The sequence below is a fragment of the Phaethon aethereus genome (genome assembly GCF_964289735.1).
Source record: "Phaethon aethereus genome assembly, chromosome: 2".
NCBI lineage: Eukaryota > Metazoa > Chordata > Aves > Phaethontiformes > Phaethontidae > Phaethon > Phaethon aethereus.
The window spans coordinates 119201648-119226189 of record NC_138582.1 but is presented as its reverse complement, the minus strand read 5'-3'; the positions used below and the strand labels follow the sequence as shown (position 1 = coordinate 119226189).

Sequence of the window (24542 nt, the reverse complement as noted above, 5' to 3'; positions counted from 1 at the left end):
GGATGAGATCCTTGTGCCATGGGCAAAATTCTCATCGACTTCGCTAAGTCTGCAGCCCTGAGTTACAAAAGTAAGCGAAAAGTAAGGGAAAGATAATTTTGCTTGTTAACTCAAACTCTTCAGCTTTTCAGTGTGCTCTCAACTGTAACATATGCAGCTGTCATATTCAAAACCCTTCTCTTTCTGGCATACCAAGGAAAATGCGGTTCAACTCCATATGGAAGACAAACAGTGGGACTGAAAAATTCAGTGTGTCCCCTGGTCTTATAGCTCTCTCCAAATTCCAGGATGCAGTAGTACCTCCTAAATCCTGCTCCTGGGAACATGCCACAGCTGCTCCACAGCTGCTGGGACAATACTGGAGCATATTCCCTCACCCTGCAATGAAGGGAGCCCCAGCACACACCCACCGCTCGGCCCAGGGACAGCTACAGCCACAACAGGAAACTGATGGATACCCACCGCTGGGAAGGGACCATGCCCTAAACCACCCTCCCATGTCATGCGCTGTAACTGCGATGAACCAAGCCGGGGTGGGAAGACATCGAGAGCCTACAGATAGGAAAGATTATAGAGAGTTATAGTGCGTATACTGACTGCACGGACGGACAAATTTCTGGAGTCATTTCTGGAGGCAGTTCAGTAAATGCTCTCTTGAATACCTAAAACTGTTTTAAATTACTGTCCCTTTTACATTAAGGAGACCTGGACTGTTAACTTAAACAGATTACAATTGAAGGATTAATGCACCAGCTGGTAAAGTGTCCTTTGGATGCTTTTATCCCTTGGATTTCTCTGAAAGCAATGTACAGTCATTTTTTTTTCTCAGCTCAAAGCAGTGCAAGATCAGCCCTAAATTAGAAGATTACGGTTTACCCTTCAGAGGAGATACTTTTTCAGACAAATGGCATTTGGTCCTGTGAGAATAGGTGTGATGTTGCCAGTCGTGCCATCTGAATTACATCAGGCCTCAAACTGAATGCAGCCCAAATTAAGATCATGAATATAAAGATTTCTTTCACCATGTTTGTTTAGCTGTGCAGTCACGTCACCATCGACTGTCTGTGTGCTGTCTGCAAGCACAGAGCAAATTATGAACTTGAATCTCTCTCTCTATTCAGCTCCACTCTCTCTACCAAAAAGAAAAAAGAAAAAAAAAAAAGAGCAAAAAAATCCCTGAATAAAAATGAGAGTGATTTATCTTGTTAAAACACGGGTCCTCTGGTCTGAGTTACAGAAACGCAGGCGTATTAGCTCTTCAGTGCAGTCCTGGTTTTGCTTTAAGTTTCTACCATAGTGTTCAATAGTACAAAACGAGCCGTAAGTTTGAATGCAAACATATGTTATCCCAACGAGTTCAAACAGACAAGGAAGAGATGAGAAGAGGAAGTATTGCCCTAAGTTTAAAGGGTTCAGATGGATAAAAGGCTTAAGCCAATACCCACTATCAACAGCAACATGGTGCCAGTGGCTATCATTTAACAATGTTCTTTAGAAAAACAAAACTTCTTGATGAAAACCTTTATTTTTTTAAGAACATCCAGTCAACAATATCTATAACTCATGTGCTAGCAATGACCCCATTGAGTGTCTGACAGCAGTTTCTAAGCACGCCAACCAGCACTCCAGCAAATTATCAATTTGGGGTCACTGGACACTGCTTATCTACATTTTTTTTCCAGCTTTAAAGGGTTTTGTGGATCCTGCTCCTTCAAACTTAAGAGCCAGTTTATTTCAGTTATCTTTTTTCTCCTCCCCCCACAATCTGACAAAGATGCTGCTGTCCAAGGAAGTTATCAACAGCATGAAACGCAAGATAGCAAAAGCATTGCTAAGCCAACAGTTCCCAGCTTCCTCTGAGAGAACCTACTTGCTTGTTAATGCTGCAGCTCAAGGGCTGAAGGCTTTTAGCCTCCTCCCCTGAACGGTGTTTTCATCTCTTCCCACCCAGCTCACCTGTAACAACAAAGGCAATGAGCTTCACTGCCTCCCTGAACTGTATAGCCTGGCCAACCTCCAACAAGATCAAGAACTTGGAAAAGAAAATGGCTGTTGCCTCTTGTCGGCAGAAACAAACAGAACGAATGGTCTGGGCGAGATGAGATGCTCCTCCACGCAGCCCTCGCAGACCACAGCTCCCTCCTTGCACAGTGCTCTTCTCCAAGGAACCGGCCGCCTTGGCAGGGAGCATCACTGATGGGCTCAGCAAATGGACTTGTAAACCAGCTTTTGACGGGAATGCGAAAGTTGAGGCTCGTGCAGCCAGCTCTCCGTACCCTAACGGCATGCAACCCTCGCTAGAGCAACTGCTGCATGCTTCAGGCTATTGCACCCGCTGCCAGCTGCATCCATCGGCTTTCCGGTGCTTTCAGCAAGCAGCTGAAAGAACTTGGCACTTAAGGGAGGAAAGTAAGTGCAGGAGGTTTGAATACCTTCCCTTAGTCTTTGTTCTCAAAAGTGACTTATATACACAGCAGCTTATGAAGCATTTTAGATCCCAAGAACTTGCATTAGATTTAGAGAAACTGCTGAAAATTCAATTTGATGTTTCACTGCAAATTAAGGGTCTCAGAAGTTTGCAAACTCTACATAATGTTAAAAAATGGGGCCTGCATTTCCAAGTAACTTGGCCAGTTCTGAAAATTTTACCCATGACCATCGTTCATTTCCCTAAACTTTAAGCTGCAGAAACCACTCCCAAAACCGAGTCTGGGAAACAAATTTGTAGTCGCTCAGGGTAGCTCAATACTTAGCCTGTTGAGTCACCATAATGACCACAGAACGGATGGATTATATGATTTTAATCGGTCAGACACCGCTGTTTTTTCCTTTACAATCACACATCCTAAAACAACTTTAAGAAGTAGTGGAGATAAGTCAAGTCAGACACGTGTGCCCACACTCTATTTATTTTGAAAAGTCATCACCTCTCCTCCAGACAAATGCTGTTATATTTGCACCTGACCATACGCTGCTTCTCTTCAGTCAAGGACAGGGATTGACACATGCATGCAAAGAGCCTGCTGGAATAACAGATGTATTTCTCTAAACACAGCTTTGTTGCTCCTCTATAATACTGGCAGTTTTTGTTGCCAAGTTTATGCCAAGCCATAACTGTGCCCATCCTTTGCAAATACAATTGAACCTAAAGAAATTACCAACATGCAGTTCCGTTTTTTAAATAAACACTGATAGGATATCTCCAGGTTGTTCTCCTGCTCTTCAATTACGGTTGTTAAGACAACCTCAAATACATAGGCACCCCAACGTGCTGCACACTGTACAATGGCCTATGGAAGTTACTGTTAAAATACACTCACAGAAGAGAGAAATTAATTTTCTTCCTCCTACTGGCTTTCCTGGCCACATGGACTTTTTTTTCTCCTCACCATTGCATTTCTCATAGGACAAACTCTTACTGGGCCTCCCCTGAAAATCACTCTGTGAAAAATAATATGGAAGATAAGGGTGAAACGCTATGGATATAGCATGTGATAAGCAACACCCGAGCCCTTAACCACCACCTATGTGATTTCTGCTCTCGTCCCCACTTGACGCTTTCCCGCCTTCATAACTGAGCACTAATGCCTATTGAGTGACTTCAGCCATGCCAGGCAGTACATTTCTTTCTCTGTTTCTCCAAGAAAATGAAAGGTGACGCAGGACACATGAAGTTATGAATCAGGCCACAATACAGTCAGTGGGATTTTTGGTTTAGACCTTTGTAGTGCCAGGATTTCTCACCGGTTTACAGTGATGCCATATTCAAATCTGAACTGGTAGATGTTACTTTAAAATAAAACACTTTTGCCCCAGCAGCAGAACTGTACTGATGACTGTCACCTATTTTGTAAAGTGTCCTGAGATGGTGGCCAACAGAGGGTTCAAGAGGAGCAAGGAATGATTAATATACAGAGGGCACAAGAGGAAATAACTCCATGTAGTAAGCAATAAAGCATTAAAAAACACGTACTGTGTTTAACAGGTAACTCTCCCTTAAGAGCTCTTGGGAACCATTTCCAGTGCTGTCCTTTCACATCATGTAATAGCCCTCCTGGCATGACCTCTTCCAAATGGGACATGGCAAAATCCACTCAATAAAAACCTCTGTTTGTTTTCTTTTCTCTTCTCCTGGTATCAGATGAACGTTACACGAAACCAAAAGAGAAGAATCCTTGCCCTCCTTGTCTATGCCCAAAATTTTGATCATGAAGGGGAAAGAAGCAGTGGGGCAAGGCACACTGGAGAAAACGTATAGTGAATAGAGAGACACAGAGTGTAGCTAAGGCTGGCGCTGTAAAAGAAGCAAAAAAGCAAATTTAGTAATGAATCCAACTGGAATAGGTTCTCCCCTAAAAAGCTGAGCCTAAGATCACCACTGGTAGTTTTTACACTCTGAGGTGGAGTGCAGGCAGTCAACAGTATGACCCAGAGAAACGCACACCCGACAAGCTGGTGGAAACAACCATCAGTGACTGCCTTAGCGAAGCGGCTCCACTTGGTTGTACGGCGAGCGAGGCGTGCGCTCAGGTGGCAGGTGACAGCGCTGCGGCTGGCCAATGGGGAGCGGGCAGCCTTTGCCATCACAGTCACTGCTTCTCGGGTGCTCTTGCAATGACTGGTGAGCAAAGAAGTGATGTTAACAAAGCAGCGATGGGATATTTACCTTACGGTTACTTTTCAGGAGTTTACTTAAAACACTGGGTTGACGTAGGTATGAAAATGCCACGTAGAAAATTACGTGAATTTGAAACATATATCTATGATAAAAACGAAAAGTTTCAGGTTTTCCCGTGGTTACGAGTCTGCAAGCCATTCCACACAGGCAGATCTCTGTGTCCCTGATTAACCTCAGTCAACTAACTTAAATGGGGCTGTGTCTGATTCAGGTCCACATTTGCAAGCTTCAGAAAATGCTTTGTATAAAAATTTGGTCTTTGGCCAACCCTGATTACTACATGTAAGTTACATCTGATAGGAGCAAAATGTGTCCATTCGTGAGAATTTAGACTGAAATTTCCTTAGAGACCAGGACAGCACTATTTTTCTTGTTGCTTTTGTAGTCACTGCCGCAGCATAATTACCCTTTTCTTGCCAACATCAAAGCAGAGTGGGGGAGAGGTTATTTTTCAAAAGGCAGGATAAATCCCCTCTCCTCTAACTTCTGAAGGCTCCAGTTTATGACTCACTCTGTCCACAGTGAAATGAAGTTGTGATCACAACTCCAGACCTGATCCAACACACATTGAAGTCAATGGGAGTCTTTCCGTTGACTTCCATGGAAGCTGGGTCACACCCTTAGCAGACACTAGCTGCGCGCATGACAAAACCAGTTCTGGTTGGCAGAAAACATGGTCAGTCTGGGAACAGCAGGGATCCCTGAGGTCAGAGATTGTCTACAAGAAAAAAAACTAATCCAGGAAAAACCAACAGAGAGATGCTTCAAGTGCACCTGTCTGCACTCTGCCTCTTTCTAGCACTATCAGCCCAGACAAAGCTGCGTCCAGAGCAAATATTTATCAAAAACGTAAAAAGAGCAGATCCTGGCAAAAGCCAAAATCTGGCCCAGGGCGGAAAATGTAGAATAATTATTTAATCTTAAAAGAAAGCTTTCAAATAAAACAAACATAAGTTTGAAAAAATGGGCTCAGTACAACTTAGAAGCTAGAAAAGACTTGCATCAGACTTTGTCCCGCAGTTTTATGCTTGGCAAACATGAAGGTCAACCTAGGACTTCTAAAAGAAGGGGAGTATGATCACGGACAGTGTCAGACGCTATGTTGTATGTTAGCAGACCACCAACACACAGCTGTATGTTGCCTTTAATGTTCTTCATATGGCTCCTAGATGAAAACAGTAATAAAGAAAAAAGCTCACAATGAGGGAAAGCAAAGCTTTAAAATGAGACACATAAACCAGTTTTAAGAGTGTTTTGGGACTGTCAGAGAAAGGACAGAGGAAAAGCGTGCACTTTGGAAAGATGAAAACAATGACTATGTGATGTTGGTAAGAAATTTATCATTGTCAGGGAAAAAAGCCAGGAGCAGAAAGGAATATTGATCTTTCAAAAGCAGGGACCACTTAGTTTGAATGATACAGCATTTGCAGCCTGGTCTTCACCGTGGCTTACATATCCCTGGGACTGAGGCACTATTATTTAAACAATTTTGAGGTGCCAGAGGCAGAGGTACAGGCAGACTGGCTACCCTCACACTGTCAGGTATGTCTTGACACGGTATCCAAGAGTTACTGAGGCTCAATACCCAGAAACATCTCACTCAGGAAAGCTTCTCTGATCATTTCTTCCACCCAGCCCGTCAGGGCCTGAGCTTGGCAGGTCGACGTGAAAAAGAAGAGGCCCTTCTTCAGTCAGGTTTTTTCTACACTTATTTTTCAACAAATGAAGAAATGCACAATGTCGCAGTGATTTTGTCAGGTTAGTTATGGGCTTAACAGACACATACTGTATAAATTAAGAACAGGGAGGTCCCCCCTGAGCAGCCTGCACAATGTGAACGAGTACACTGTACCGTAGGTGATAGATGCACCCTGACACCCTGCACTGACTGGGTGCTTGCAGGAACCGAGAAGGAGCGGAGAACTTGTAAAAACGTGACTCAAACTCCTTAGCAAATTACTGGGCTAGAAACCACCCCACTCCCCTGCAACATTATTCCTGCGTTTGGGTGTAATCTCTTTACTACGCCTGTTACACCTCACGGTTTAGGCTGTATTTTGGGGCTCAGTTCCCATTGCATTAAGAAAAAAATAATAGCTGGGAGAGAGGGAATAGCTCCAGAAGCTGACGCTGTTGATCATAAATCTCTCGAGATAGAGGCACATAGATAGGGAGCACGGATATAAGTCGTGCCGGTGCCAGGTTTTCTACCGCCGGCGGTGTGCAGCGGCCGCCGCCCCGCCGCCGTGCCCCCGCCTCACGCAGGGGAGGTGCCGCCCCGCAACGCAGGGGAGCCGAGGGAGACACCCCCCCCCCCCCCATACCCCAACACACCCCCCTCACACCCCGCCCTCCACCCCCCGGGAGGCGCCTCCGGGCTCTGCGCCCCCCATCACCGCCCCGCCCGGCCCGGCCCGGCCCCGCCGCCGGGTCCCCGCCGCGGACACCTACTTCTTGCAGGGGATGAGCGCCTTCCTCTCCTCCAGGATGCGGAGGCGCTGGTTGGGGCCGTCGTAGGAGACGGCGGCCCGGGTGTTGCGGCCCGTGCCGTGCTCGTAGGACACGGTGCGCCCTTCCCACTGCCGCGGCGCCTGGCACGGACCGGCCCCCCCCGCCGCCGCCGCCCCGCCGCCCCGCAGGAGGCGGCCGCCCAGCAGCAGCAGCAGCAGCAGCAGCAGCAGCTCCGGTCCCGGCCGCCGCAGCCCGCCCGCCGTCCGCGCCATGCTCCGCGCCCCGCTCCGCGCACGGCCACCCCGCACGGCGCGCAGGCGGGCGGGCAGGCCTGCGCCGGGCGGGCGGGGAGGGGGGGGCGGGGGCGGCCCGCCTCCAAACCCGCATCACCTCGGCGGGGAGAGGCGGTTTCTGCTCGAGCTGCTGTAACCCAAGCGGGATGGGAGAGCAGGAGGCAGTGGGGCGACGGGAGACGGGGACCCTCGCCCCTCCCCCCCACACCTCCTCCTTGCAGCCGGGGTGGCCAGCAGGGTTTGCTTGCCCTGGCCGTGTCCCCCCAGGGAGGGTGCCAGAGGGGCACCTGCAAGGCCCAAGCCTTGGGGTACGTCTGGGCACTCCGTGTGGGCTTTGGGAGGGAGGGGATACACTAACAGGAGGGACCTGCTGGGTGAAGATGCTTTAATAGAATCATAGAATCGTCTGGCCTGGAAGGGACCTATTAAGGTCATCTAGTGCAACCGCCCTGCAGTGAGCAGGGACATTTTCAACTAGATCAGGTTGCTCAGAGCCCCATCCGGCCTGACCTGGAATGTTTCCAGGGATGGGGCAAATATGCTGGGTATTGTGCTCTGAAAGCAAGGAAAAAAGAATGAGTTTGGCTAGGAATTTTTTTTTCCTGATGGTGGTCCCCCACAGACAATGTCACCAAGCGCACACACACCTTCATCTCCCCTAGCCCTCTTGGGTTTACTCAACCATGGTTTACTGCCCGCTCTGGATGAGCTTTCCTCACATGCCAAGGGGGAAACCTATGCCCCATGGATACTCTTCAGTGCCCAGGCCTGAGCTCTGCGAGGTCCACGAGAGGAGACACCAGTGGCACCATGGTACCCAGCCACAGCAGGCCCAGGAGCTGCTCACTCTGAACCATGCTGGGGCTTTCCCAGGCCATTGCAATAACCTTCAGTTAATTTTGTTTTCTCAGTGAGTCCCCCAAAGGCTGGGGTGTAGCATTTGCCCCCTGAGGAGGAATGGCGCGTAGGTCTTTTCCATGCACAGGCAGTGGGGTGGGAGGGAGCCTCTTGCTCCCATATGGGCATGCCACCCCATTGTGTCAGGGGCACGTGGCCGTGAAGCACCACGTAAAGAAAAATAAAAAACATCTTGGAGAAACCCTGAAACCCTTTCTCCCACCCATTTGCTGATGCCGCTGCAGGGGGACAGAGGTGGGGGGGAGTGCAGCGAGGGACTGACTGCAGCCCCGTCCCAAGCAAAGCGGGCAAAAAGCAATCTCCTCGCTTGTCTGCTCGCCCACCTCATGCCTTCCCCATCCGTGACGAGCTCACGGGGGTAATTCTGCAGCCCGCTGGAGTCCACGGGAACAGCCGCCGGGTCACGCAAAAAGTTTGGGCTCCGTGCCCCTTGGGAAAATGCAGCCTAAAGTTCAGCCCCGCAGGTGGGGGGCTCTGGCCGGGGCTCCCGCGTCCCTCCCGCCTCCTCCTCTCCCCCTCTCCCCGCGTGGGAGTGCGCAGCCCCGCGGCAGATGCGTGTGGTTTGGGTTTGCTCCCTGACCCCCCCCTTCCACCTGAAGGAATTTATGACACAGATGAAAACTGAAACGGAGCTGGAGCCGCGGACGAGAGACGCAGTGATGTCGCCGGGGGATTAAACGGGGTGGAGGTGATGTCACCGTGCCTGCACAGCAAAACACACACACGCGCGCGCGCGCGCACATCCCCCCCCCCATTCCCCCCCTCCCGTCCCCCCCGGAGGAGCGGTACTGCCAAGGGAGCGCGATCAGCCCCACGTCACTCGTGCCACCGGTATAAATGCGGTCCCGCCACGTCCATGGCTGTCGGCGCGGCGGCTCCCGCGACTTGACTGCAGCCGGGGGCCGGGAGGCAGCGCCGCGACCCGCGGGGCGGCGGCGGCCGCGGAGGAGGAGGAGGATGCTGCGCGCCTTGGTAGCGGTGTCCCTGTGGCTGCGGGTGAGCCCGCGGGCGCAGGGCGCGCCGTGCGAGGCGGTCCGCATCCCCATGTGCCGCCCCATGCCCTGGAACATCACCCGCATGCCCAACCACCTCCACCACAGCACGCAGGAAAACGCCGTCCTCGCCATCGAGCAGTACGAGGAGCTGGTGGGCACCGGCTGCAGCCCGGTCCTCCCCTTCTTCCTCTGCGCCATGTACGCTCCCATCTGCACCCTGGAGTTCCTCTACGACCCCATCAAGCCGTGCCGCTCCGTCTGCCAGCGCGCCCGCGACGGCTGCGAGCCCATCATGCGCCGCTACAACCACAGCTGGCCCGAGAGCCTCGCCTGCGACGACCTCCCCGTCTACGACCGCGGCGTCTGCATCTCCCCCGAGGCCATCGTCACCGACCTGCCGGAGGGTGAGCGCCCCGGGGGCGGCCGGCCGGCGGCGGCGGGGAGGGCGGACACCCCACCTCTCCCCCCGCGGCGGGCGGGGGGCTGCGGGACCCCCACGCCTCTGCCCCGGGAGCCTCTCCCCGACAGCTTTCCTTCCCCGCCGCGCCTCTGTTTGCAGATGTGAAGTGGACGGACTTCACGCAGGGCGTGCTGGTGCCGGAGAGACCCCCAGAGCCCGACTGCAGGAGCCGCGGCCAGGGTGAGCCCCGGGCGGCCCGCCACCTCCCCCTCCCCGGAGGCAGGCCCCCTCTGACTTCCCTCAACCGTTTCCCCCTCTCTCCCTTTGAAGAGCGATGCAGGTGCAAAAAGACAAAGCCTACGCTGTCGACCTACCTGGCCAAGAACTACAGCTACAGTAAGTGCACGGTTGAAAACGCTTCGCTTTGCCCATCCCACCCCTCTCTGCGCCCCCCGAGAATTAGGCAGCTCCGTGGGGGTGCTGCACCCACACCAGGCCCCGTCCAGCAAGCGCGGCGCGAGGCCACCGCTCCACCGCAGGCCTTCCCAGTGGGTTTTTGCCCAAGGGCACCTATCCATCCTCTCCCAAAACCCTCCAGCTGCGCGCAGCTCGTGCGGGCAGTAGTAGCCATCGCGCGGACGGTGATGCGTTTCTGACGAAAGTGGAGAAATGTCGGTGAGGTGCACTGGTATCAACAGGTCGCCCCGCAGGAAGGGTGCTTGCTACTGTAAAGGCCGCTCCAGCAAGTGCAGTTACGTCTAATGTGAGCATGAACACGTGCTGCTTGGCCGGCTCCTGTTTTCATCCAGCAGGTGGAATAAACAGAGGTTTATCACCTAAATAAAACTTGTAAACGTGAACGAAGCTGAAGCAAGGTAAAAGGTTATTACTGACAAATGCGTATATTCTTTTACTTACTAGCCAGAGTTTCATCTGGTGTGGAATTGTCACAGATTGATTGAATTCAGTGGCAATTAGCACCAGCCTGCTGATAGTTTTATGATATGTTGCATGACATTTTGGCAATAGTAAGCATTCAACCCTCTTCCCTCCTGGCTCCCCGCCCCCCCTGTTTGGTTTTCTGATGCTGGGAGTCAGGAAGAAGTCTAATTAAGATTAGATGAATACCAGGTTCAATATCTGTAATGTCAATAGAAAACACCTGTTAACTACGAATTTAACGTGCAGTATCACAATCTTCTGTACTTTGCAGGCTTTTTCTCAGATAAAAGTTGTTTTGTCAAGGGATGTATTCAGTTCTTATCCAATAGGGTTATTATACCCAGTCAATTCCTATCTGTCTGATATCAAACAAAGTGAGTTTGTAGTTCTTTGCTTCTTTGTTAGTATAGGGGAAAAAAATCCAAACCCCAGTTTGGTGGGAATAATCAAGCTGAACATCTAGCTTAGGCAACTGTACACTTTTTTTGTCATGGCATTTTGCTCCATTAATGTCATATATAAAAAGAATATAATTCCTTAATCCATCTCAGTACAACATAGTGATATGTTCATGTGGGACAATGAACTTCCACAGTTATCTGAAATATATGAAAAAGTAGTGATATAAAATGACTATTCTGAAATTAAATACAGGTGTTAGCCATACAAATGCTGATTCCAGTGACTTCAGTAGGAGTGTTCCTTGAATAAAAACTGTAGGTTGGGGTCCAAAATTTAATTCCATTGCATTTGTGAAATCAAGATTTTGTTTCTGAGAGGTAGATTTTTATTCAGCCTCCTCTGAAATAAACAAAGATGTTCACATGGAAAATTAATTGAGAGAAAAGACAAGGCAGAACAAGTTGCATATTTATCAATATAACATAAAAAACTTACCATATAATATAATTTTTTTTCTGAAATCCTTTAAAATGATATTTACAGCCAAATTGCATTTCTGGCTGGTCAAAACTTATTTTCAATCAGACTTGAAAATGGATTGTGATTCTCCAAGACTGAAATCCCTCCTGTGTTTTGTGGCAGTTACACATGTCCTGATAAAGTTAGTACCTAAAACCTAGACTGCATTGAAATTCCTGGTCTCCTGTTTTCCACATGTGAAGTTTATTCCAAACATTTGTAGGTCCATTTGAAGGCTTTTGACCTGGTGGCTGCCAGGGGCAGTGTCAATGCAGGCTGATCAGCCTGTGGTATGTAACACTTCTCATGGTCCTTTCACTGAAGAATTTTGTGATAATAGGACCATTCCTATTTTGACGTTTCCTAGAGACACAAAGTCCTTCGTGCAAAAACTGTGCTTCGTTTCTCTGATTTGGTACTTCTCACAAGACAGAAGGGGTGAAATGCTGCAGCGGTAGGTACTGCCCGTGATTCACAGGGACAAAGTTAGCCAGGGATCATCCTCAGAGCAGTCTACACAGTTTCACCTTCTTGCATCTGTGCAGACATGAAGTTTTCCTCAATAAAAGGTAAAAACATGGATGTTTGTGTATTCAGAGTCAGAAGAACCCATTTCAGAGTCTATTTTATATGGGAATCTTACTATTGATCGATAATCCAAAGGCAAAAGGTGAAAGCAAGTATAGACTGAGTAATCACGACAATCCTAAGCCTCTTAGTTTTTGAGTACTTGTTTCAGACCTTCCTTTCTTTCTTGTATTTAAGAGAAGACTTTTAATTTGTGGACGCAACCTTCAGGGAAATGATTTTATTATTGAAAAGACTGAATTCACGCTAACTGTCTGTGAGGTAAATTATTCATTGCTTAATTGGAAATAGCCAGATGTGGCTATAGAACGGGGTCCGATTTATGTGAGGGGTTGTTCAAGTCTGAGTCAAAGGAGCTGTTTGTGTGTCTGATTCCAGACGAGATCGCTTGGCCTGATCTGGCAAAAATATAAGCCCATGTTTAATTTCACAGTTGTCAACAGTCCTACTGAAAACCAAATTGGGATCAGGCCTCTGTTATTCTAAGCCACTGTACGTGCCCACACATGAAGAAGTAGTTCTAGTTTCACAGCCAAAACAACAGCTTTCAATTTAATATATTTTATTTCATTTTAAGATGTCTTTAAATTTCTAAGACCCTTTGTTGTTCTCACGCCTCCCTTTTTCTAATTGCAGTCATTCATGCTAAAGTAAAAAACATAGAAAGAGGGAACTGCAATGAGATAACGACTGTGGTTGAAGTCAAGGACATACTTAAGTCTTCAACGCCAATTCCTCTGTCTCAAGTGCCTCTTCTTACAAATTCTTCCTGCCAGTGTCCACCTCTTCAACCGAAGCAGGATGTTCTCATCATGTGCTACGAATGGCGCTCCAGGTGAGCCCTGACGATGTGGTGGAGAAAAGTGTTACAGCTAGACGGGAGGGAGGACCAGCAAGGCAAGCTCCCTTCCTCATCATGAGCATGCTTTGCTGATAGTTTTTCTTAGGATAACTCACACATACACCTACACCTTTCAATTACCTTAGCAATTAACTTCCTCCACTTAATCAGCCTCAGCTCTGCGCCACGATGCAGCGTTTACAAAAGCTGGCTCACACACGGAGCGTAAACCCCGGTGGCATTAGGTGCTGCCAGCTTATTGCTTAGTACATCGTGCAGCAGTTCAGGCACCTACAGCTGTTTGGGGGTGCTTTTCTGGGATCAAGGCTTTCCATAGGTAAAGCTTCGTATGCTAACAAGCCCGATGGTGGCAGTAGATGGTGGTCCGTGTCGGCAGGACCGTGGGGTTCTGCCTCACCGATCCCAGGGGAGGGGACAGGAGATGATGCACATCTCCCGTCTGCAGAGCCGCTGGAGACAGAGCCAGGCCCTCTCTGCCGGCCTGTCCATACTTCGGACCGGTGCCATCAGCGAGATGTTTCTGATCCCACAGCTGCACCGGGACCAGCCAAAGCTGCAGCCATTGGAGCTCCGGCTCCCGGATGGCAGATGAAAAGTAAATACTCTCGGAGCAGCTTGCCAGTGCTGCTGTATGATTAAAAGACAAAACAAAACTAACTTTACCAGACCTTGCATCTGGCAGTCAGCCTAGCCCCAGCCGTGGAAGGAAATCCAGCATGCTGGTTTGGAAGGGAGGGAGGGATGGATCACAGCTCGCTTTGGGTCCTTGAAGCAGAAGGGGACATCCCATCCCCGTCAGCACCCCAAGCGTACCGGCAGCAACAGACGCCAACAGGACAGGTTGTGGCGTGGTAGGTACGTGTGGCTCTGAGCTGTGGGTCGGAGGTAAGGCTGTTGGTAAAATGTGCAGGCTGGTTTTGCATACAGCGGCGTGACTGTTAATTGAACGTGCACGCTTGTAAGGACCATAGAACATCTACGTGCAGAACTTGATGTGCCATATCCATATTTTCAATGAGTTTTATGTTGATATGTTAAGTGTGTTCTATAGGTGTTTCTAAAAGTTGCCTTCTGATACCTTATTACCTTAACTTTTTTTGGTGAGCTAACAGGCACAGTATTTTACTATTACGCAGACCTGTTGCCCCTCCAGTTCTGGAAGTATTTCACAAAGATTAATTTAGAGCCCTCTACTCGTGTTAGCCATTTTTGGGATACATACTCTGAGTCATGCAGAAGGACCACGACCAAAATTGCGATCGCGGAGCCCTGAGCTGCAGAGCTTTGTTGGAGAGGACCCTCAGGAGGCTGTCAGGGAAAGGAGACTTCAAAACGGAAAGATCTCAATCTGCTTCTCCATTTCTATGGAAAAACACACCATTCACTAAATATTTTGTGATGGTTTTTAAAGGTCACTGAGGTTTTTAATTTCATATAGTGTACTAAAACGGATTTGAAAAAGAAACATAAACTATTATATGTGTTTCCTGTTGAACTCAGTGGCATGCAAACAGAAGGTTTTGAGTTACAGTAGCTTTTTAAAATGCCAGAAGTAAAATGGGTGGAAGCTGTATCTCCACAGAAGCCAATGGTAAAACATCCGTTGCCTGTCGGTAGGGTTAGGGTCTCACTCAATAATTTGACCTGGACAGAAGCGGTATCAGATCAGTACACTGTGTTATGGCTTCATTCATCACGGCGTAGCCTTAGAGTCAGTCCTAGATGTTAATTCTCTAATCTCTCCTTGGAAGGAGATGTTGGTCATGATCCTCCAAGGTTTGCACTCACTGTAGTACTTTCATGTTTGGGCAAAGCAGATGCACAGTGCCTAACAGCTACAAGTCGCAGCATTTACTACTCTTTTTGCACTGGTATGAGCAGCAATGCTGTTCACGGAAACTGGAGAGTCAGGCCCTGCTACGCTGTGTAAACCTCACCAGCCAGCAAAGTGCTGTAGGAAATCATGTGCATTTATAATGATATTTTGATGTCTTCAGCCAATGCTGATGTTTAAATAAAGCCTTCCAGAGTTAGGGAGATTATATTAGGGCATATTAAGGCCCAGTATCTAAAAAAAAACCCCACCCAAAAAACAAACAAACAAAAAAACACACCCGAAAAAAAAGAAAAGGAAAAAAAAAAGAAGGAAAAAAGTTAAAATACTTAAATAGCAATAGAGGAGATACAGAAATTCCCTGTGCTATAAAATAGTTGTTTCTAGGGTGGGACTTACAAGGTGTAACATCAGAATGCTTTAGGGTAAACTATTTTAGAAGCTGCTTAAGGCATATACATTAAATATGTACACTTTTGTTTTTTGTTCCTTTCCTAACACCTGGACTCAGTATTTTCATACAGGAGCCAGCCAGATTTCATTGGTAGACAAATATCACTGTCCACACATATTCTGAATGTACTTTAAAGCACTTATTAAGTACTTACATGTAGGAAATACATAACACCACCCTAATTTATTTATAGGTGACAATGGAAACAATTGTAAGGGGTCAAATAATGTTATCATTCATCAGCTAAGCTTTATTAACTGGTGCATGTAAAACCTAGCTTTTTTTCAAGTCAGAAGTAAAATACATTGATTTAAACTGCTCTTCTGCACACACACACACAAACATATAGTGGACATAAAAAAAAAAGTGATAAAGACATTTAAACAGTTTCATGGGATGTTACCTAAACCATCACTTTTTGTGAACGGTGATCAAGACAGGACAATTTCCCCCTGCAGAGTAGCTGCAGGTGAGAACAAAGGGCTTTAAATGTTTTCTTAATACTGGCCACATGCTGCAATTTTGTCTGTAAAACCTGATTTCTTTTGAAAACTATTTTCTGTTTTTACAGGGTTTAGAATAGAATTTCAGACAGGGTTTAGAATAGAATTTCAGAAGGATTTGTACAAGCATTTAGAAATCAATTAGAAAGCATTTAGGGATGGAGAAAAATATTCTTCTGCCTACCGCCCCACACGCAGAAACTGTCAGTACCAGTACCTGCTGGTTCATTTCAACCTCAGTCTGTGTTAAATCATCTGGAATGACATCTCAGGAGTCAAAATCAGAAATATCTATAACTTGTATTTATTTCTTAATTTTCAGGTTGATGCTTCTTGATGGATGTCTAGTGGAAAAATGGAAAGATCAACTAAACAAAAGATTTAAGGTAAATACCACCAAAGAAAAGAATGCTGGTCTTCTTGATGAATAGTTAAACACCTTTGTTCTACTTCAGTGTTGAGTAACTTGCTTGACTTTCAGATATCCGTAACACCTCTGGGTGTTATTATTTTCACTTTAGCATTTTCATACCTCATAATTACATATAAGTGTAAGTGAAAATTTTATTCTTGCATCTTAGGGTCTCTAAAATTTTATTTCTATTTTGTTTGCAAACTGTCCCTAGATAGGGTGGTTGGATGATCTTTGTGTGAACTCTGGCTTATTACAATAATGACTCTAGGAATTTCTTTCATATCACTGCTAAGGCAAGTAATTGTCAGATAGGTGATATGCAGAGGAGTATATAGTCCACATGAGGTAAGAAAGGAAGTTAGAACCCACTGCATTGGATAAATGGGCTTTGCTGCATTAAAGAGTGCGGGGTGGAGACACAGACTTCTCACCAGTTACTGCCCACTAAAGACCCAGTGAAAGTATTTGGCATCCCCTCACTGGTTTCAGGGAACATTGGAAGGAAAAATCTATAGTATTGAGATCTGAGAGGCAGGAGCAGCAGATGCCCCTGCTTTTTTGGGCTTCAGGATAGCACTTACTATCGGTCCCTGCTTGTAAACTCCTCTTTATAATGGAAAGAAAGGGTGGATCAAGACAATGTCTGATTCTTCCTCACACTTTTAGAGAAGGAAGAAAGTTACTTCCGGACTTCAGAAAAGGTTTCAGGCATTAAGGACATACATCTATATTAATTTTGATTTGAGCTGATTGGCAGTTGATGGAAGGAAAAAGGATGCGTGTATCCACCAGTAGAAGGTTTTTAGATTACAGACCAACTTCTTTCAGAAAATTGTATTTTATGCTTTTATCATTCCCTTTTCTCCTCACTTACTCATGTAAAACGTATGAGTGAAAAAGAAAAGATGTTTTAAATCTTCAAAAAATAAATGTATTGCAATTGCAGATGATACCATGTGGGGTTTAGGAGAATACTGACATACTTGGACTCTTGAAATCCCTTAGCTGTCAACTTAATGGCCTGTTACTGGCACACAGTGTGTTTTAGTGGCCTCCTCACACTGTTTTGTCATTTCTAATCATGTCTTGAAACCTGTTTGGACATTCATTTCCAGACTGTCAAATAGATGCATGACTGCCAATATACTTCTTAAAGCATGTGTCATTCCCTCTGATATTAATAGTTTCATAAATTAAATCCTTATTTAAACATGTTTGAGTGGGACTCACCTAAATGCTTGCTGATGATAGTTTTTGTTTTATAAAGACACATATAATGACCCTGACTACACAAAGATAGCCAGTGTGGGGCTAGGTATCACAGTGGCTTCATTTTAATGCCCATCATTCATCTCTGAAGACTTGCATCCAACTTTTATCTTGAGTTACCACATAAAATGAATGTTTTGATCTGTCTGTGGACCACAGAAGACAGCTGTTAACATAACCACAACATGGCTGGTCTCTCCTCTAGCCAGGACAAGAGTCTGAGTTGCAAAAGGGTCAGTGCAGAGGTACTAAATAGGAAAGCTGGAAAGCACTTCTCTTGCCCTGATCACTGGGCAAAGCCCCTGCCTTTGGGATTTTCAGAAGAGAAAGTTCATTAATACAGGGGAGAGGTGAGACCCTTTCCAGGTTCTATCATCTACCTTGTTATCCTTAAAATAAGTATTTCTGTTCCTAGAGGTGAAAGATTGCAGTCTCTGCTGCAATGTTGTGGGTCTCTCCGTATTTTGGACCACCTAACCACTTAACCTCACTTTAAAAACCTGTTTTCTAACCATTGCACTTTTGGGTTTGGAAATCTGACATCTATTCTGTTTGGTGGACTCTTTAATCTAACTGCTTTGCAATATTTCTCAGGGGTGCTGCTGAATAAAGCTGCAGGTGCATAATTCACAGCCATCCCATTGCAACTCTGAACACTGTGCTCTCAGTGGTCCTCTCCCTTACCTGTCCATAACACAAGCTCTTTCATACCCAGTCCTCTCCACCCCAGGGAAAAGCAGAACAAGAAAGTAAATACTACCTTCCCTCGTAGCTGTGTGTTTAAATATATATTGTGAAAGGATAGTCTGCTTTCTGCAGACCTTTCGGAGGAAAAGTCAAGCAGCATGTTCAGTAGGACAGCAAAGACGACGTTTGCAAAGGAATCCCAGTGTGCAGATCCTGTCTTTTTGATGGCATGGTGCCAGCTCCCCTGGATTTCTGAAGAGGCACGAGATGTACGCTCTCGTGCAGCGTGCACACGAGATGTGTGGTTGTCATTTTCATCAACTGGTATCATGCAGCTTCCCCCACCCGAGAACACGTGGCAGGTTCCCCCTGCAGACAGCCGTAACATACTGACAGCAATGGCCCTGCAGGAGAGAGCACAAAACTGTTAAAAAGAGCACTACTACCAGTGGTTCAGGATAGCTTTGCTTGAGACATAATTATTTATGATTATGTCCTTCCCTAACTTAGCCTCTTCGCCTTCTGCATTTCCACAGAGGTGGGAACAGCGACTGCAAGAACAAAAGCTGCGAACGGCCCGCAGTAAGAACCAGAATGCAGGACGCAGTGGTCGGAGTGGAGCCCCAAAACCATCAACCAAGAACACCAATCCACTGGTCAGTGGCCCCAAAAAGGCCATTAAAACAAAAAATGGCCAGAAAGAAGTCAACCCTAAAAAAGTATGAGTGTGAAATTTCCAAAATGCAGGACTTTTCCTACACCATGAGGGTCACAATCTGGCTTGGTCGGCATGTTTTATTAATCCAGAACTCATCGACTTAAAAACTCACGGCAGTTTCTACATAGACATTTTTGCTGCACTTTACTTTTAAAAGGTTTGCTTTTCCTTTCAAGCCACTGCAAGCCACAGAGCATAGGTTTGCACTAATGTGTGGTAGGCATATCCAAGCTGACTGAACTTTACCTTAGGGCTCTGATTTGTAACTCTAGATCGGTCTAGCCTTGGCTGCAAGAGGTTTTAACTCCGTATGCCGGTTGCCTGCCCCGCTTCCCTGCCAGAGGCTGGAGAGCTGTATGGGGCAGCTGCATGCTCGTCTCTCCGCAGAAAGCTCACCGGTTTAGTAGTCGGTGAGTTAGTCGATGAGTTAGTCGGTGAGTTAGTCTGGTGAGCTGAGAACCGTGGCAGCTGAGGAGCCCCAGAAGGATGGTAACCTCTGGCAGACACCTGGGCCAGCAACCACTGCAGCTGCTGGAGCTGAATCTATCTGCTATTTGGAATCACAGCCCTTGTTCAGAGCATTCAGAAGCATAGTTTACCAATAAGCATCTGGATATGCATTATGTGATTTTTTTTTTACGTGTGTGCCAAAAATATGCTAATGATAGTATTTCATCTTGTGGGTTTGTATAGCAAAAATGCATTGAAAGCAGACATTTAATTTTTTTATTGTACTTCAGGCTGGCTTCTGTTGTTATAATTTCAAATATATTTAAGCATCTAATTGAAAAATCAGTATTTTTTAAAAGGGCAGATTAAAATGAAGCAGAACTGTAGAATTCTTAAAAGTAAGACTTACGTTGGCTGTAATATAGCTTTGTTATGAAAACTGGAATAAAAGCATTATTCTAAATATAACTGACAGCTACTGTACAGTATTAAAGAGAAGATAGGGCTTCATGTGGCTCAGTGTTCATTTTGATAATTTTTTATCATCTGACGTATTTCTAAACCTTTTTCTGATACCAAATAAATAAATAAATATATAACTAAATAAACAAATAAGGCTTGTCCCTATTCCTGAACTTCTCAAAACAGCTGGCTACCTGCAGTTTTGCTGATCAGAAGGTAACATTTACCCTGCAAAGGGTCACAGACAAAGCAGGTGCTTTTATTTATGTACGAAGTTTCACTGACAACGTTTGCCGTGTGAGGTATTAAAATAGCAAACCTGATACAAATCGGAATGGCACAACTCCAAGATGGCATTTATACTATTCCTTCCCAGGCTCTACCTGGATAAGGCTAGCAGGCTAGCACAGCCTGATTTCTGTTAACACATAAGGTCACCTGCATTAACATCGTAAGAGCTCATGATAGATATCTTAAAGACCTTCAAGAATTCCTGCAGCAAAACTAATGACTAGACTTGGCAATTCTGGTACCTATAAAACAAAATGAGCATTTCTATAATAAAGGGAGTCTGCATCAGAAAAAAAAAAAAAAAAGAGTTCTGTGTAGGCTGACATAAAGAGTTACAACTGGTCATATCAGTATATTGACCTATGTTATTACAAGAATTCCAGTGAAATTTCCATGCATGAAAGTTAAGGCAGAATATGCTGGAGCGATTCTGGTAACAGCAGTAATGTGCTTGGTAATATGCTAACACGAGCTGAAGACATAGATGCCAAGTTAAAATGCTTAAAACAAAGGGAGAGAGATGTTACAGGGAACTTGAATAACAGCGTATAGGGTAGTTCAGGGGGAACAAACCACAGCCCGACATGATCATTGGTTGTTTTGAGCAGTTGGTTAAAATATGCAAAGGTCAGCATTTGAAATGTAGCCCTTTCTGCTAATTCTGGGCAGATGCAGAACTTTATCTCCATGGAACATCTGCAGAATTAGATCCAAAATTCAATCCAGGTGCCAGGAATGCTGAGCATATATTGCATCTATTGACTTTAGTGGAAATTATGTGTGTTTGACATGTCTAAAAAAACAGACCACAAACTTAGGTGCATAAATATAGACTATAGGTGAAATCTTAATCCTGTACAATGAAATGGAAAAACTGAAATTGAAATCAAAGGAGACAGAATTTCACTGCAGGTGACTAAATTAGGTGAGTTTGAAAATGCTGACTTAAGTAAGAATGATCTAAAAGATCAGTATGATTGGAAAGCTTCTAAAATAGTTTTTCTACTGTGTAGCAGGAGTTCTTAAGCTTTGATTACTTGTTGATCCCAATTTAAAGTACACCAATAAATGTGTGTAAGGTTAGCTATTAAAAATGAATCACAGTCCTATCGATGTGATGTTGAAATAACAAATTCCGAAGTTGTGATATTTCACTTAAACAAGGTTTATTGTGAACATTGTCCAGTGTGGTGTTTGTTGAATGAAAGCTTTGGAACAGCTAGCTAGACTTCATAGCAACACTACACATTATTTTACAACTGTTAAAATCAAACTTCTCTCTTTTTTTATATTGGTGGAAAAAATGTAAAAATTATTTTCTACAGAGAATTGTCACCATTCCTTCTGTAAATTACCATCGTTGGACTGAGAATTCCAGTATGTTGGAATAAACTTTGGTGCACCAAGCCCTGTGTTTCCAAACTCCTTGACATTTTTAGGTATGCTTTATGCTGACTAGCTTTCATTCTGATATGGTAAAAATACAGAAGAAGGAAAGGCAATACAACAAAAAGCAGAGGATATCATCACACAAAGAACAAATGTGCAGACAGGGGGAATGAATTAGTAAGGTTTCTCTTACTGTTCCCTTTTGCTTTACCAAATCAATTTTTTTCTATTTTTTAAGAAGCCATGGGTCAACCCAATTCAACACTAATATAATTCACTCCATTTTGAAAATCCTTTACAATTTTTAACTCACTGAGACATCAAAGTCTGGCTGAATGCAGACCCAGGACATCCCTGCCCTCCAGCCCACTGCCCTTCCCTTGCGAAGGCGCGAAACAGATGTTGGAGCGGTGAGAGCTGTTCGAGGCGGCACATGTATCCTCCCGTGTCCCCGTGTGGCCCACTCACCACTTCTGCTCCCCAGCATGTGGCAAAAAGTCAGACTCGCCTCTCCTCGTGCACATCCATGGCCAGGTGTAATCACCGCCATGCTAGCGCACCCCAGCACCGGGCTCATGAGACCTCGGTTTAGCAGAGTGGGCAAATAGTCCGCTGATGGATGAAAGTAATTACTGTACCTATTTACAGCTGAAAAAATTAACAGGCCAAAACTTGAACTGTCAAATGTTTTTTCTCAAGTGTTACAGCTGAGGGGCTTGGCATTTTTTTCATATAAAATAAAAATTGCCTGGAACACCAAACAGATGTTTCTAGTGCGTTTCTTGCTACCTCCCACACAGATGTACCCGGCTTAGTAAGAAGTGCCATTGAATATTTTCATTGAATGTTCTAACCTCAATTCCAAAAGAACGAAACCTGAAAAAATATTTACTCTAATTGTGAATCATTGGCACCATTTTAGAAGTTCACTGTAAATGCAAATCAGAACTCTTTTATGAACCATATTTTTAAAAAGTCATACACCCCCCCACCCCCCGCCCACAGGACCCGAATGACCCGGTCACTTTAATTCAGCTCAGTGTTGCAGCTTTGTTACTTTTGTCCAGTCACTGCATATAACTGAGAAATACCTCCTGTACAAATAAAAAGAAGATTTTCCAGTCCAAAATACTCAAACAGCTCTTAAATTACTTTACCCAGCATTGTAACCTAGATTCCAAATGAATGAAACCTGAAAAAATATTTACTCCAATTATGCACAGCCGACACACACTTTTTGGTTGTGCTTAGTAGTTGAATGTAAATGCACATCTGAAAATGTTTCCTCAACCAGATTTTTCTGGTAAACCACATCAGCTCCAATTAATTTTGTAAACAAATATAAATCCATCAATATGGGTCAACAAAGATTCAAAATTATGTTTCCATTTATGGTAAAAAACAGTAACTTGCAAGGACCTACAAATAAGTATTTAATTTCTATAGCGGTACATTACTTCTCATTAGACCTAGCCAAGGCTTTATATTTAATTTCAACTGCTGACACTATATTTCTTGTAACATCTCCAAAATTGAACACCAGCCTTATTGGAAGGTGAAACAGGATTTCAAACTTGCTTCTTAGAGATGCAGTAAATTCAGGAGGTTCCAGGTAATCTATTAATATCAGACTGGCTCCTGTTGTTACTGCCAAAAGGCTTGTGGATAAACCGGTGTGGCAATAAGCATAAAGGAAAACATCTGGAAGGGGGGACACACTCCTTTTCTCTAGATGAGAACACTGAGATCAAAACCCAAAAGTAGCTTAAATATGTCAGACGGTCTATGTTACAGGTAGAAGGTTAATGGATGTATCAGGGTGATCAAGAGATGCCCCGAACAGACCAACACCCTAAATATTTTGATTCCTTCTGGTTACAGTATGATGAAAACTTTAGTTTGCAGATACTCAGAGCACATCAGCATTTATCCTCAGAACAAGGTAATCCGAAAGCTAATAGTTTGCTCACAGAGAACTGCGGTTAAAGTGAATAGATAGTTGCGAGGTCTGACCTGCCAGTGTAGCTCATTCAGCAGTCAGAGCAAAGGAAAAACAGTGCAGCAGTACACAACCGCAAGCTGATTGACTCCATCTTCTTGGCGGGGAAAAAAGCTTTTTTCCCCACTTCTCTTATTTTATTATGCAGTAATTCAGTACAAGTACTCACTACTTCTTCTTAAACTATATTTTGAGATTTAGAACCAGCTTGTTTATGATTCTAAACTGAAACAGATTTTTAATATAGTCTTAGTGTCAGATTATGATTTCATTAAAGTTCCTAAACAAGGAAATATGTGGTCTGTTGTACAAATAAACATGACTTGTGGCTCCATTTCTCTCCTGTTGGGACAAAAATCAGAAGAATAATTATGTTATCTTCTGTTAGTGTTGGAAGAATTTTCAACACATCTCTGCACCACCTAATTCTACGCTGAACCGCAAGATATTTTCTAAATAAACGGTCATGAAGGTCACATGCTCTTTTGGTCTGGCATTAAGATATGAGATAAAAGGACAGAGTAGACTTTCTGTAAGATTTGCAGGCAAACGAGCTGTTTAAATTTAACTGCAAGAAGATTTTCTTCTGTGAACTCAATGGAGTTCATGTTGGAACACATTCCTCCTGCCTCTCTACAAAGGCAAATGTTTGCCAATCCCATTGCGAGTGTTCAGACTCTTAAAGTGTACATCCATGTCTACATCACAGTAATATAAAATTAGAAGAAGAGTGGATGGCAGTCTAAATTATGTGTACAATACCTTTGTCTCTTTAAAGAGACAAAGTAATCTGTTAAAATGTTGAAAGTATTTCAATTACCGTGCATGATATTTTGACAATTCTACAAAAGTCTGTAATTCAAAGATACAAAACCTTTGTGAATCTGAATCTCTCCATCAGCTGACTGAAACAGTCATTTTTATTGTTTTGAAATTTATCTCTTAAATTCCTCCTTTCAAAAGCGGCTAAAGGACATTAAGATCAAGAACATATTTAGGAGACCCAAATAAGCATTAATAAAT

General features: G+C 44.9%; 2 protein-coding genes across 2 annotated transcripts in view; one reads left to right on the top strand and one right to left on the bottom strand.

The window, feature by feature from the left end:
- EPDR1 (ependymin related 1) overlaps positions 1-7757 on the bottom strand; it is a gene marked incomplete at its 3' end in the record, with an annotated part of 29703 nt that extends 21946 nt beyond the window's left edge. Inside the window, exon 1 of the mRNA XM_082015174.1 lies at positions 7130-7757. Coding sequence (XP_081871300.1) covers positions 7130-7401 — 272 coding nt within the window. The 5' untranslated portion in view covers positions 7402-7757. The remainder of the gene's footprint in view (positions 1-7129) is intronic.
- A 1335-nt stretch (positions 7758-9092) lies between these two features.
- SFRP4 (secreted frizzled related protein 4) lies at positions 9093-18935 on the top strand (the record flags this gene model as incomplete). The annotated part of the gene is made up of 6 exons (XM_082015526.1): positions 9093-9739; positions 9895-9975; positions 10066-10131; positions 12823-13021; positions 16162-16225; positions 18747-18935. Exons 1-6 carry the CDS (start codon positions 9178-9180, stop codon positions 18933-18935), a joined length of 1161 nt encoding a protein of 386 aa, XP_081871652.1. The 5' UTR covers positions 9093-9177.
- Positions 18936-24542: the final 5607 nt, after the last annotated feature.